General features: G+C 35.6%; 1 protein-coding gene across 1 annotated transcript in view; it reads left to right on the top strand.

The window, feature by feature from the left end:
• Positions 1-13573, top strand: part of LOC101573749 (thymocyte selection-associated high mobility group box protein TOX-like) — a 19073-nt gene extending 5500 nt beyond the window's left edge. Inside the window, exons 3-5 of the mRNA XM_004637109.2 lie at positions 4506-4892; positions 12102-12250; positions 12580-13573. Coding sequence (XP_004637166.1) covers positions 4506-4892; positions 12102-12250; positions 12580-12616 — 573 coding nt within the window. The 3' untranslated portion in view covers positions 12617-13573. The remainder of the gene's footprint in view (positions 1-4505; positions 4893-12101; positions 12251-12579) is intronic.
• Positions 13574-14065: the final 492 nt, after the last annotated feature.

The raw sequence follows: 14065 nt of genomic DNA, 5'->3' as shown, positions 1-14065 counted from the left end.
TTTGACATTCAGACAGACAGTGAGGTTAAGCTTAACAACCTAGTTTGTATGGTAATAACAATAAGCTTCTTTTCTGGAGAATTAACAACCTAAGTTTGCTGACCAAAATTAGAGAAAAAGGAGGGTCACAAAGAAAGCCAACATTCTGGCCCTAGCCTTCCAAGGTCACTTAAGACTCAGGACATATGAGAACTTGTACTGTAACATTGTGTAACTCAGTATTGTTACAAATTTTCTGATTAAGGAGATTATGGGGCCAAAGAGGAAAGTGATTGATGATGTAGAGTGTGCCTGAGGACAGTCACATGGGGAGAAAACATTTTCCTAGGCTTTCACAGAGAGCACATTGACCAAGCAATGGCCCTGACTCATCCACATGGCTGCCACTGGTAAAGGATCTATAATCTGTGGTACAGGATCTCAGGATACACCCTGAGGGGATTTCACTGACCTTGTTAGACCCAAAAGCTATAACTCTTTTTGCACAGTTCTTGCCTTATCTTTGTCTTAACCATCCAGCAGAAAAGTATAAAAACGAAGTATAAGAATTAAAGCCATGGTGTTATGCTGAGCTGTAGGGGACTCAGGTCGACAATTTCTGGCATTGCCAATCAAGTGGAAGACCCAATACTATTAGGGACTAATGGACTCTTTTGGAATATTTTGCTGAGTTAACACATCTATAATATTCAAGTGACAGAACTAAACAAAAAAGGGGATACAGATGAATGTCCATTTTGTATCAGTGTATTCAAAATGCTTAGGATAGATATATAGCTACATTCTTTTAAATTCAATGAATAGAGGGATTTGCTCTAGTGTTATTTGTAAATACGGTATCATGTCTGCAACTTGTATAGCAAATAACCACTATGAAGAGAGTATGCAATGTGTTAATTATTGAAACTCCTACCAATTTTATTTGAAACTGTCTTATTGCTATTTATCTCTCAATAAAATTATGGGGAAAAAACACAAGATCCTGTTACAAAATTTTATCAAATAATAGCAATATTTTTAAAAGGCTTGGACTTAAAAAAGAAAAAAGGGGGATTGGACTTTACCTCCATGGAAATGTCTTGCCCATTACCCAAAAATAGTAGAGATTAGAGTTGTGCTTTTGTCCAGTTTGGATTCAACATTTTAATCTCTATAGCCAATAATCACTTCATTATCTAGGAAATAGGTATATGTAAATTTTTTAAATAATAACTTTTATTATAATTATTTGCATTTCATAGTTTTACTCACATAAGAAAGTAATTTTTTAGGTTAAAAGCAGCAAAAGCCAAAATAAATTAACCAACCTGTATCAATTTTTAAATGAAATAAATTTATTTCCAATATGAAGTTGATACAGTCTATGAGTTAGTAAGAAATTAGTCTTTCTTCAATGAAGGACTAAAAGCTAAGGAACTGAAACACAACAAATGTGCTCTCTTGGATGACTTAAATACAGAGTCACATAATAAATATATACTCTTTTCACGATTATGGGATTATTGTTGCTCTGATCTTTTTCATTTGTTTGTTTGTTTGATAGTGAGTCTTACTACACAGTTCAGATTCTTCATCTGACTCACCCTTTTCAGTGCTGGGATTACAGGTGTGCACCACCATACCCACTTTCAGGGCCTGCATGGAATGTGGTACCAGGCATGGAACTCAGGTCCTTGTGTTCACTAGGCAGATGCTTAGACTTTCAAGTATCTCTCCAGTCCTTTTGCACTATTACTGATTATAGTATAGGTTGTTGTGATATAAAACCAATCACTAGTTACCCAGATTAAATTAAACTATTTTCTTTTTCCTTGCATTATTAACCATACTACATATCAAGAAGAATTTTACAATTGAAAGAACAAAAAACTTTAAAGATTTTGTTTAATTGAAAACACATTTTAAATCAAGACCTATATAACTAAAAATGTAACTTTTATATCTGATAAGGTCAATCCCATCCCCTCAGGATTTACCCTGAAACCATGTATAGCACCTTGTAGGTCTTTTGTCAGTGTCAGCCATCAGGATGAGTCATAGCCATTGCTTGACCAATTTGCTTTCTGTGAAAGCCTGGGAAAATTTTTTTTTTCTCTAGGTGACTCTCCTTAGGTACACTATACATCATCAATCACTTTCCTATGTGGCCCCATAATCTCACTGATCAGAAAATTAGGGACACCACTGAGTTGCAGGATGTCACAACACAGGTTCCCTTATGTCCTAAGTCCTTACTGACCTTGAAATACTAGGGCCAAAATATTGGCTATCCTCATAGCCCCTCTATTTCTCTAATTTTGGTCTGAAAACTTCAGTTGTTAAATGTAACCACAAGGTATAAAAATAATACCCTATTAATATACTGAGCTGTAAAAGGTTCAAGTCAACAACTTCTGACAATCGCTAGTTCTGCTGATAACCCACTACTGTATGGACTATTGGATTATATTGGGATATTTTGCTGAATTCAGGTACCTACAATCTTTAGACTGGCTTCAAGTATGAAAAGGTCCTTTAAAGACTTCTCCAGGTACTGCTTCTCTAACTGCAGTGGAACACACATCTCTGATAAAACAAAATAAAATGAGGGATACGCTGGTAGCCATGAAGCCAGGAAATTGATCAAATATCTGTAAGTGAGACTTGGTCCAGTGCCTAAAGCAAACAAACTACCTCACTCCTGAGATGAACCTCCTGTCTGGTTAAGGTTAGCTATCAGTTGTTAAGCAGACTAGTGTCATACATCGCTAACTTCACAAAAATGTAAATAAAAGACCATTCTGTTGTGGGGAAAACACACACACACACACACACACACACGAGAGTTAGGATAGATATACAGCTACTTTCTCTTAGTTCATTGAGAATAAAAGTTTGTACTAATATTAGACAATATATTATGTCTGCATCTTGTCCTCTGAATAACTACTATGAAGACAATAGTATGCAATGTATTCATTATTGTAACCATCCTATTAACCTGATTTGAAACCGTTTCATTGCTATTTTATCTTTCTTTTCTCATTAAAGTAAATAAAAAGAAAAGAAAACACATTTTAGGAACTACATTCAATTAAAAAAAAAACTTTGTAATTACTTTGGCCTATGACATCGCTTTAAAATGCTCATAACACTTTTTGGTATTTTTAATGTCATAGCAGAAGATAGAGAGTCTAATGGTGGATTTCTATCTCACAGATCCTTATCAACACTGATCCTACCTTGGATTCTTTAGGTGCCTGTCTGTATTCTCTGCAACAAATATTCATAATTTTATAGGATCCCAGATGTGCACAGTTTGCTAGTGTCAGATGTGGTCTTATTAAAACAGTGTATGGGGCAAGGAATCTTCCCACCACAGCTGTTCCTGGCCTCATCTCCAGAGTTGGGACACATGTATAGCATCCTCCTCATTGATATTCTTTGCATTTATGGTTACTTTGCCAAAGCAACTGTACTGTAAACTGATTGTGATGATGAAGCTAAATGGCTTGAGTTCCTCCGCCTGCTTGTGTGTTGTGTGTGGTGATTTGGAAAAGGAATAACCACAACATAACTCAGAGAAAAGGGGATTCTATGCATTCTTGAAGGCTGGTTTGGAAAAAATGACATTTTTCTCCAAAAAGATATTAGTGTCTGTTTTTCCTATTTTTTTTCTTCTCCATTTATTGTATCAATCTCTTGTTCTGAGCATAAGTAGGAGTTAGGCTCATATACAAGAGAAAATGCCACAATATTATTTCTTGATTCTTTTCAACTTCCATTGAAATGTCTAATTTTCAAGTAAATTCAAAGATAATTAGGAAGTGGTCTTATAACTGGAAAAAATTAGGGCAGATTTATGTTATATCAATTTATGATGGCACCTAATATTTCTAAGAGAGATTATTTTTATCTACTTCATTAAGGGGAATAATTCATCACCAACATATTTTTTTAAAAAATCAAGATGAGTTATATGACTACTTTGAAGATATATTAATGTAATTTTATGAGACTCAGAAAAGATATTTTAGAATGTTTTATTTCCATAGCCATTTCCATCAACCAAATTTGTGTATATAACTAGGATGCAGCTCTTTCATAATATAAAAAGAGAAAAAGCTAAACATATAATCAACAGGAGAACTGCACAAATGATTTACAATGAAAATGATTTATACTACTTTTCCCATTTGGACCACGATGATATCCTTCTCAGCCTGCATCTTTCTGTTCAAAGGATGATGAGATTCAGAAGTTTAGAGCTCAACATTGGTCAGAGGAACAACAAAGGTTCATTACAGATTGTTTTAGAGTTCATAAAAGGGATAGAATTAAATTCAGCCTTGTATAAGTTATGTTAAAAATAATAATGGAAGACTTCTTTTATAAGGGAATTAAGAATTGCCATAGGTGTTGGTTCACAAGACAGCTCATTAGTAAACTCACAGAACATTGTGCTCATGGAATCAGAGTTTTAATAAAGCTCAACCATATTTTGGTGCTCTCTTTCCTTTCAACAGAGCTACAGTGAACCTGTCGATGTTAAGACATCTCAACCTCCTCAGCTGATCAACTCAAAGCCGTCAGTGTTCCATGGACCCAGCCAGGCCCACTCAGCTCTGTACCTAAATTCCCACTATCACCAACAACCAGGAATGAATCCTCACCTCACTGCCATGCATCCTAGTCTCCCTAGGAATATAGCACCCAAGCCAAATAACCAAATGCCAGTGACTGTCTCAATAGCAAGCATGGCTGTGTCCCCCCCGCCACCCCTCCAGATCAGCCCACCTCTTCACCAGCATCTCAGCATGCAGCAACACCAGCCACTCGCCATGCAACAGCCCGTTGGGAACCAGCTCCCCATGCAGGTCCAGTCTGCCTTACACTCCCCAACCATGCAGCAAGTAAGTGACTGAGAAATAGCACTTTCTTCTAAAGGACTGGGGATCTGGAAAATGTGGGGGAGCTCTGTGTCTCTTGTTCTATTAAATGGGGAGAGACTTGAAAATATGTACAGATAACTACTTCCTGAAATGATAATTTACACATAGTGAATTTGTGTAGCATTATACCATCCCACTAGTACCGAACTGCTTCTGTTCACAAGTACTGGTTTCCTTCCCTTGCTACACACCAGCTTTACCTCAATAGTGAATGTTTTGGTTTTTGTCTCTTGAAAAAGTATATTGGTTATTTTATGATGCCATAAGTCTCATTGGGAGAAAGGATTTTATGTTTTTAAAAAATATTATTTGGTGATGAGAATGACTTGATCAGTATATGTCTTAAGTCCAAAATAGGCAGCAAAATGAAATTAACTGCAAGAGCAAGTTTGATGGTACCCACCAAGTAGAAATAGCTGAACATTTCAAGCAGCATTTTATTTAAACATATTTCAGGGGACTGTAGGGTATGGGTGAATGATAAACGGCCTAGCATGTAACAAGTCCTGTGTTAAATTCCTAGCATGGGAAAATTTTAAATATATAAATGGAGTAGCTAACCTCCATAAAGTAGAAAACATGGGAGATTTGGAAGCTTTCCTAATCATTAACCCTTGATTACTGAAATCACTTGTGACAATCTTAACTTTTCTTTGAAATAAATTTTCCTTTTTGGATCTTGGTGCTATTCCAAAATTTAAAAATTAGAAGCAAATTATATAAACTGAACTGAACAAAGCATTCCAAACCTTAATAACTTGCATTAGAAAATAATGCTAAAACTTAGGAAAGAAAGCAAATTCAAATATCTTTGTGTGTGTGTGTGTGTGTGTGTGTGTGTGTGTGTGTGCACGCACGTGCATGTCAGAGACAGCAAGCAAGCAAGGGAGAGAGAGAGAGAGAGAGAGAGAGAGAGAGAGAGAGAGAGAGAGAGAGAGAGAGAGAACTGGGACATAACCTCAAGGTCTTTGCACCAAGCTAGATTCTTTTCAGTTCTCTAAAGAGTCTTTCTTTCTTAACATTAAGACAGAGACTTGCTAAGTCACAAAATACCCAGGCTGGTCTCAAACTTGCATTCTCCTGCATCAGCCTCTTACAGTTCTTGGATTGCATGGTATGCCACTAAGCCCAGCTTATTTTTATAATCTAAATGCTCTTGACCTTAGAGCTCCAGTAATTATGTAAATATAGGTTTCCTATAGAGCTGATATCTATCCCTTTGTAGAATTTAGTCTGTAGTTGGACTGAGCAGAGGAAGAGCAATAGGAGATAGAAAGATAGATATATGTAGGCACAAGATATAATAATTATTATTATTGTCTATAGGATTTCCAATAGCTGACACTAATAAACCCAATAACTTAATATTTTATTTCCTTTATAATTATCAGAAAATTTAGAGCATAGAAACACCTGAAATACATTTGTCTTCATCTGAAAGATGAGGAAACTGAAGCCGGAAGGATTGAATAATGCTCTAGCAAGGTCAGAACTAGAATTCAAATCCAGATCTGTTCCAAATCAGAACCTGAATGCTTAAACTAGGCTAACTTCCTCTCACATTCTTGTAAATTATTAACTCTCCCCATGCAGGTCCAGTTGGCCTTCTACTTCCTATAAGAAATCTATTTCTTTCAAGATTTTGAGGATTATTAAAACCTGGTTATCTTAAAATCAGAATTTTTATGTTTGGCAAAGGGATTCCTCCTCTTCACTGAAGTCTTCCTTGGTCCCTAAGCTTGAGATTTGATAATATTGTGATTTCCTACTTAAATTCACCAATGTACTAGGAAAAATGCCATGAAAAAGCCAGACTCTACTTCTCTGCTTTGTCTACAGTAGCATTCTCATACTCATAGGTCAATTTTATTTCATTTTTTATGTATTTAGTACAGGGTTTACAGGTTACAGGGTCTCACTACACAGATCGGACTCATAGTGATTCACCTGTTTTCAGCCTCCCAAGCGCTGGGATTACAGGTGCGTACCACCAGGCCCAGTCTCCATCACCAGTTCAGTACATCCTAGGTGCAGGGCCAGCACTGCACACTGGGGAACAAACACTGGCTGCTGAGCTCTGCCTAAGCAAGCGCTTTAGTCCGCTGAGCTATTTGGCCTGTCCTCACAAGTCAAATATTCACCTTTTCTATCAATATCACTCGTAAGACACTCCTGAGTATTCCTGCTTTTTTCATGCATTAATAGCATTTGCCTGAAGAATATATATGTTGAGGGGCAACATCTTCATTGGGGAGACTGACCCCTGCCTAAGGGTGGTCCCAGGCTCAGGATCCAGGTACTCATAGTGTTTCAGTGCAGGGTAGCTTCTTCCCAAAAAAAGGAATTCCAAGGGCATAGGTCCCTTATCAAGTAAGAGCCAATGCTCCATCTAAAGAAAAGATGATTTTCTAATTTATCCACTCAGAAAAGTCTCTTTTGCTATTTAACATCTTAGGTGAGCTGATCATGATCCTGAATGGTTTTTACATATTTGAAAATTATAAAAACCTACATGTAAACATTCAAGAGAATTATCTTTCCATGGAGAATCTTACTTAAGTAGGAAAAAAGCATGTAGAACATTGAACAAAGTATTTATCATTCCATAAATCATTTCTATTAATAGACCTCAAAAAGTATTCTGATGGTAGAAGCCAATCTCAGTTTTTTATTAATAGCACACAAATTGGTAGGAACTAAAAATGAAAAGTAAGCTGCTACAAAGACTGTAGTGACTGCAATCACTTACGATGCCTTCACTGTATGATTAACATAACTAAGGAGTGAACAACTAAAAAGCAAGTGAGGGACTGGGGCGATGGCTTAGTGGAATAAGTGCTTCTCTGGCAAGTGCAAGGGCTTGAGTTCAATCACCAGTTCCACAAAACAAAACAAAACAAAACAAAACAAAACAAAACAAAAAAACACAAGTGAGTAGTGGATGTGTCAAACATTTGAAGGAATTGTGTTGCAGAAACTTAGTTCTTTCAACTTATTTTATTTTATTTTGTATGTTTTTGGTACAGGGTCTCATTACCAGTGATCATTATGAGTGATCCACCTGTTTTCAGCCTCCCCAGTGCTGGGATTACAGGCCTATGTCACCATGCCTGGTCTCAGGGGCCAGCTCAGCACGCCTGGGAATGGGACCAATGCATCATGTGGTGCCAGGGATTGAACCCAGGTCTCTGAGCTTGCCTAAGCAGATGCTTACTCTGCTGATCTTGCCAGCCCTCATTCAATATTTTTGAAAAATTTAATTGATTGAGAATATGTTCATAAGCTTGTGATTGGCAGCCTGAATAAGTTGATCATCCTAAAATCAAGATCAAAGAGACTGTCAGAATGTCACTTAATTTACTACAGTCACAATAGTCTGTCAGGCCATTGTTCACAGCATCAGTCAGATTTTATGCAGTAGATGGAGACCTGTGTGTGGAAAAATTTTGATCTGACTCATGATCCAAACCCCCTTTCTCCCAAATATATTTATTTACCTCCTCATACGGGGACAATGACTCCATCTTCAAATAGTAATGAGAAAGGAGGAAAGAAAAAGAGGGAAAAGGAGAGAGAAGAGAGTTAGTGGCTACTATATTTTTAAAGGAATGTCTTATATTTAATCACTTCCACTTTTTTAATTGTCCTTTTGAAATGAATATATTCTACAAAAATAATTGTTTAGTCCACCATGAGTAACACTTTTATATCTTTCTAGAATATTTTATATATTGGACCCATGGGCTTTTTTTGATTCTTTTTTTTTCTGCTCACACTATTGTTGAATGAAGTCAAGAGAAAAAAAATCATTAATATCTGTCAACTTCCTTTATAACCTTAAGAAAAAAATCTTTGTAAGATATCACACAGGCAGATTTTCAATTTCCTTGTGTAATAAATGGCTGCTTTAGGATTTGTGTGTAATTTAAAGGTTTAAAAAATCACATTGAGATTGATGAATAAATCAGTCGTGAAGACAAAAACACTGATGCCTGTTGAAAATACCTCTCCAGACAGGCAGGAAATGAAATTAGTTCCCAGTAAAGTGTGGATATGAGAATCACAGTTTGATTGTGCTTCTGGTTTCTACGGACTTGCTATGGTGGCACAACAAAACTGCTAGGGCTACAGAAATCTAATTAAAGAGCAAATATCCCATCTGACATCAAATTAATCTTTATCATGTTCTCTATTTTTATTTCAATCTGGCACTAGAAAATGAAATTTAAAATTCCAAGCTTGCTACAGAACAGTTGGTGATTTTTCTCCTGAGTATTAACATGCAAAATATTCAGTCTTGTTTAATTGGGCTGCTAAGCAAACATTTTTCAAAAAATTTATATCATCATTGTTGCTTCCTATTTACATCAATAATAAAATGTACTCAGCTCTAAGTTTGGCCTAGTTAATTTCTCTATGTAGTATTCAGGAAAATATTTTATTTTCTAACTTGAAAGTAAAATAATGTTATTCCCATTTCTGTCTCATTTGTTTTGGTCTTTGATTATTTTTGTGAGTGGTTTATGTAATTTAGACATTGAAGTTCTCTGGACCCCTCACTTACAAATTCAATTTATTCCCAAGAGCTGGTTGAAACTGAAGTTGTCAATGGAAGGCTCAGGCTCCTCTACACAGCCCTCAAGCTCTCTCTCTCTCCTGTATGCAGCACAGCTCAGTGTCTTCAGAGATACATTAGTCCAAGATTTCTCAATTAACCCAACACAGGAAGTATGTTGTAGTGTTCCTTCCAAAACACTTAAAGTGTTAAATCTATCTGAGATCATCTGGGAGCATGGCTGACTGGCATTTATGTGACATCTCAAAAACTTGGTCCTAAGTTATAATGAAAATGTTGGTCATAACCCAAGTTGTTCATATGTCAGGTGGATCAGAACTCAAGGATCTACTGTGAGCTGAATTCTGTATTTGAAATTTGTAGCAACACATAATTTTGATCTTATAAATTGATATATAATGACTTTAAAATTTTTAATGCTCCTTTTTATCTGATATTTTCTAATTCAACTTCAGAAACTACTTTTACTGTATAAAAGAAGGCAATGATGGGTGTGTGTGTGTGTGTGTACATCAACATGCTGCAGTCTCATATTTCCATACCTTCAACTAACTCAAGATATTTTCAACTAATCTTTGTTTTCATACCTGTTTGCCTTTAGGTTACATTTTATTGGTTGTACAAAAATCCAATATGAAGAACTTTACATTGAAAATATAGGAATGCCCTGGCATTTACACATGTACCCACTCTGTGCTTTTTTTTAGCAGTAGCATCAAATAGTATGAACTAAACCTTATTTATTGCAAAAAATGATTTATTGAGCCACTACTATGGGCTAGACTCTGAAAATATCCAGTAACTATTTCAAGCACTGATCTCAGGTTCTTAAAAATCAACAGCCCTCATGGCAGGGGCTTAATAAAGGTAGAAAACACAAAGCTCCCAGAGAATATTTCTTGTTCTCAACAGCATGCTCTTTGCTAAAGAAGGAAATCCAGAAATCACAGAAATTCCATGAGACTCCATGTTGGAAATCTAGAAAGCTCAGGAGAAAGAAGAATTCCTCATAGCAAGGATCAGACACCCAAATGGCTAGTTAAATCTCCAGCTTACACCTTTTTTAGAAGACATATATAGGTTAAGATACAGTGGTGTCTGGACCGACAAACTTATGTCTCACAAAACAGTTGTTAATATAAGAACTCTAGTCCTTCATCTGTGTGAGCCAGCCTGACTGAATTATTCATTTTTCAATGATTTGATTCCCGTAATTCCAAAGTTTGTCTTTCTTCACTATTTTGGTGAGAGTAAGTGTGGACATTAACTTAACATTTTTACCATTTGGAAAATAAATTAATACCTTGAAGCCAATACTGAGAATTAAGAACATTTGATAATTGCCTTTGAGTCTGAACACAGGGACACTCAGACATGAATACAACTCTAAGGTAATACCTTTTTTGAAAAACAAATTCTTTGATTACCCTGCTGAGTTTAAGGAAAGTATAATAGTATCATGTTTTCAAAAGCTTTAATGGTTAAAATTTTTTCTTCCACTTTTTAATTTCCTATAACTTCTTTTAACCAATTTTGTTATGTTTATATGTGATAATTTAAAAAACTAATTTGAAGATAACCTTGTATATTAAAAAACAACTTTGGACAATTAAGTAAAGAATGATGCATTAAAAATATTCTTGATGTCTCAGTGGTTAAAAACCATGGGTGGACTCTGCTGCAGAGACAACCACAAGATTAATTAAGTTGATTTTTTTTGGTCACTTCCAGCAAAGCTTGCTTATGTTGCTCTTGAATTCACTAGATAAGCTAAAAATAAATCTTCTTGCATAACACTTTTTGTTTACCAGATATAGCTGTGTACTTCACAAATTCTGTCCTTGAATTCTTAATGGCTTTGCGAGGATTAAAAGTCAACACTTCACCATACTAGTGAATTAAAAGAATCTTCCCAAAGTCTGATTATTGTTTGCTAGTTAATAGACTTTTCAATTAAAAAATATTTGCTCTGTCTTACACTTGTCCCTCTCTGAGGTTTCTAATGGCAAATGGTTTCGCATTTCTTTCTCTATATTAGTCTAACAACTGAAATTTTTTAGCAAACAGAAAAATAAAAATAAAAGAAGAAGCAGATGGTCTCTTTGTGATTGAATGAAGAAAAAGGTTTTTGAGAACAATATGTGAATAGGTGTAGTCTAATAAAACACTCAGCCACCTGCTGCCTGAATCCTTCAAAAAGATTCTGTTGCATATTCTGGGGATTAACCATTAATGTATCCTTGGGTTAGATAGAAAACATAAACTTTGAGGGATTTAAGCTCTTTTTCCCTTTGTTTTGATTGTGTTGCCTTCTCTATTTTAAATTGTTTCTCAATTCAATTTATCAGCTCAAGAATATAATTAAAGGTTTACTGACTCATGGTTAAATGAAGGAAAAATAGGAAGAATGAGGTTGCAGGATATTCTTTATAGTTTTATTTTTTGGTTTCTGGGTCCTTCTGATAGGCTGCCCTTGCACAATCAGGAGCAAGAAAGCCCTAGAGTGTTTACAAAGAATGGATAAATAGGTGGTTTACTTCTTTAAAAGGTACTTTGATCCTTATTTGTGAACTTTTTTTTTTTTTCTTTCTCAGGGATTTACTCTTCAACCTGATTATCAGACTATTATCAATCCTACATCCACAGCCGCACAAGTCGTCACCCAAGCAATGGAATATGTGCGCTCAGGGTGCAGAAACCCTCCCCCGCAGCCCGTGGACTGGGATGACTATTGCAGCAGTGGGTAAGTGGCTGGCCATTGCCACCTGGTGGTGCACAGCGCTCATAGCAGATAGCCTAGCCAATCTGACTTTCAAATACACTACATGGTCTGGAATGAGTTTTTGCTGGTTCAGGAAAGTGGAAGAACATGCTCCAGAAAATCTGGAACCATTTTCTAGCCCTTCCAAAATTAAATCATTTAGATTTAGATTCGCTTTACATGTAAGTTAACTAGTCAAGCCCAACTCTGTCTTTCAAGCTAGATCACATAACTCAAATCCATTGTGCTCCTCTGTCCCGCAGAGCACATGTTGTCTTGTTACAAAGATGGTCTCTTTTCTCTCCATACAGGGGTATGCAGAGGGACAAAGCACTGTACCTTACCTGAAAATCTGAACACCTCTACTTTCCACTGAGGAATTCAGGGAAGTCCTTTCACCATGGATTGCTTTGTACAGTCAAGGCAGGTCTCCATTTTATTAGAAAATACAAGTTGCTAAGCACCTAGGACCATTTGAGCTTGTGGGTCACCCACTCTGGAAGAAATAATCTTGCTTCTTTATTATTTTCTAAAATCTTTTATGGACATTGTTTTTCTTCTTCCCTGAAGGAAATACATGGACCATTCAGATTTTATGTTGGTTTTTTGCTGTGAAGTGCTGCGCGCTAGTAACTGCCTTAGCACCTGTAGATGTCTTGGATAACAGTCCTGGATTTTCCATTGGTTTTCATAATGGGTGTTTATATGAAACTACTAAAGACTTTTTAAATGGCTTGATGTAGCAGTCATAGCAAGTTTGTAAATAGCATCTATGTTACACTCTCCTAGAGTATAAAATGTGAATGTTTTTGTAGCTAAATTGTAATTTCAAGCTGGTTTATACCAGTTTATTGATTTCACAATAGGGGTTAAATTGGCAAATATTCATATTTTTACTTCATTTTTAAAACAACTAATAGTTCTATATTTTCAAAATATCTGAAAAAAATTCCCAAATGATTTTAATTTAAAAACAAATTGGCTTTGTCTCACTGATCAGATAAAAAGAAACTAGTGTTAAGGAAAGCGCAAACACATTTATTTTGTACTGCAGAAAAGTTGCTTTTTTGTAACACTTTTTGTGTAATGGTTAGTGAATGTCATTTAAGTCATTTTATGTATAAAGCTGCCAAATGCTTACCTGGTATCTTATTAGATGCGGAAACAGATTGGAAACAGCTAAATTATAACCTTTATATATGGCTCTGTATTATTGTTTCTTCATACTGTGTCTGTATTTAATCTTTTTTATGGAATCTGTTGCGCCTATTTATGAAATAATAAATATAGGTGTTTGGAAGTAAATTTGTTAGTATTTGAAAGAAGTTTCTTTGATGTTTTAAATTTTGCTGGCAAAAAATTCATGCTTGATGTGAATACTTTATTTAGTTTTTACAGTGATTCATGAATAAAGCCAAACCTGCTTTTCAATTAGCAGCAAATTAAAATAACCGGTCCTTATTTCTACATTTCTTTGGTTACTGCAAATGAAAATATATTCCATTTAAGAACTTACTAAAAAAAAAAAAAAAGAAGAAGAAGAACTTACTTATTCCTTACAACACATTATGAATTACCCCCAGAACTCACAAGTTCCAAGACTAAATAAACCAACACATGCACTACCTGAAAAGAGCTGCTTCTTGGTTCTCGGCTGGATTTAGTCAATTCTGGATATTTCCCTCCAAAAAGCTAAAGTTGAGTCACCAAAATTCTTCAAGCTGCATGCTACTCCCAAAGTCCAGAAAACATAAGAATTTCACAAAGGACAAGAGGTAGTAAACTGCTAATATATAT

The sequence above is a fragment of the Octodon degus genome, unplaced genomic scaffold (genome assembly GCF_000260255.1).
Source record: "Octodon degus isolate 3935 unplaced genomic scaffold, OctDeg1.0 scaffold00086, whole genome shotgun sequence".
Lineage (NCBI taxonomy): Eukaryota > Metazoa > Chordata > Mammalia > Rodentia > Octodontidae > Octodon > Octodon degus.
This window is presented reverse-complemented; position numbering and strand designations above follow the sequence as displayed.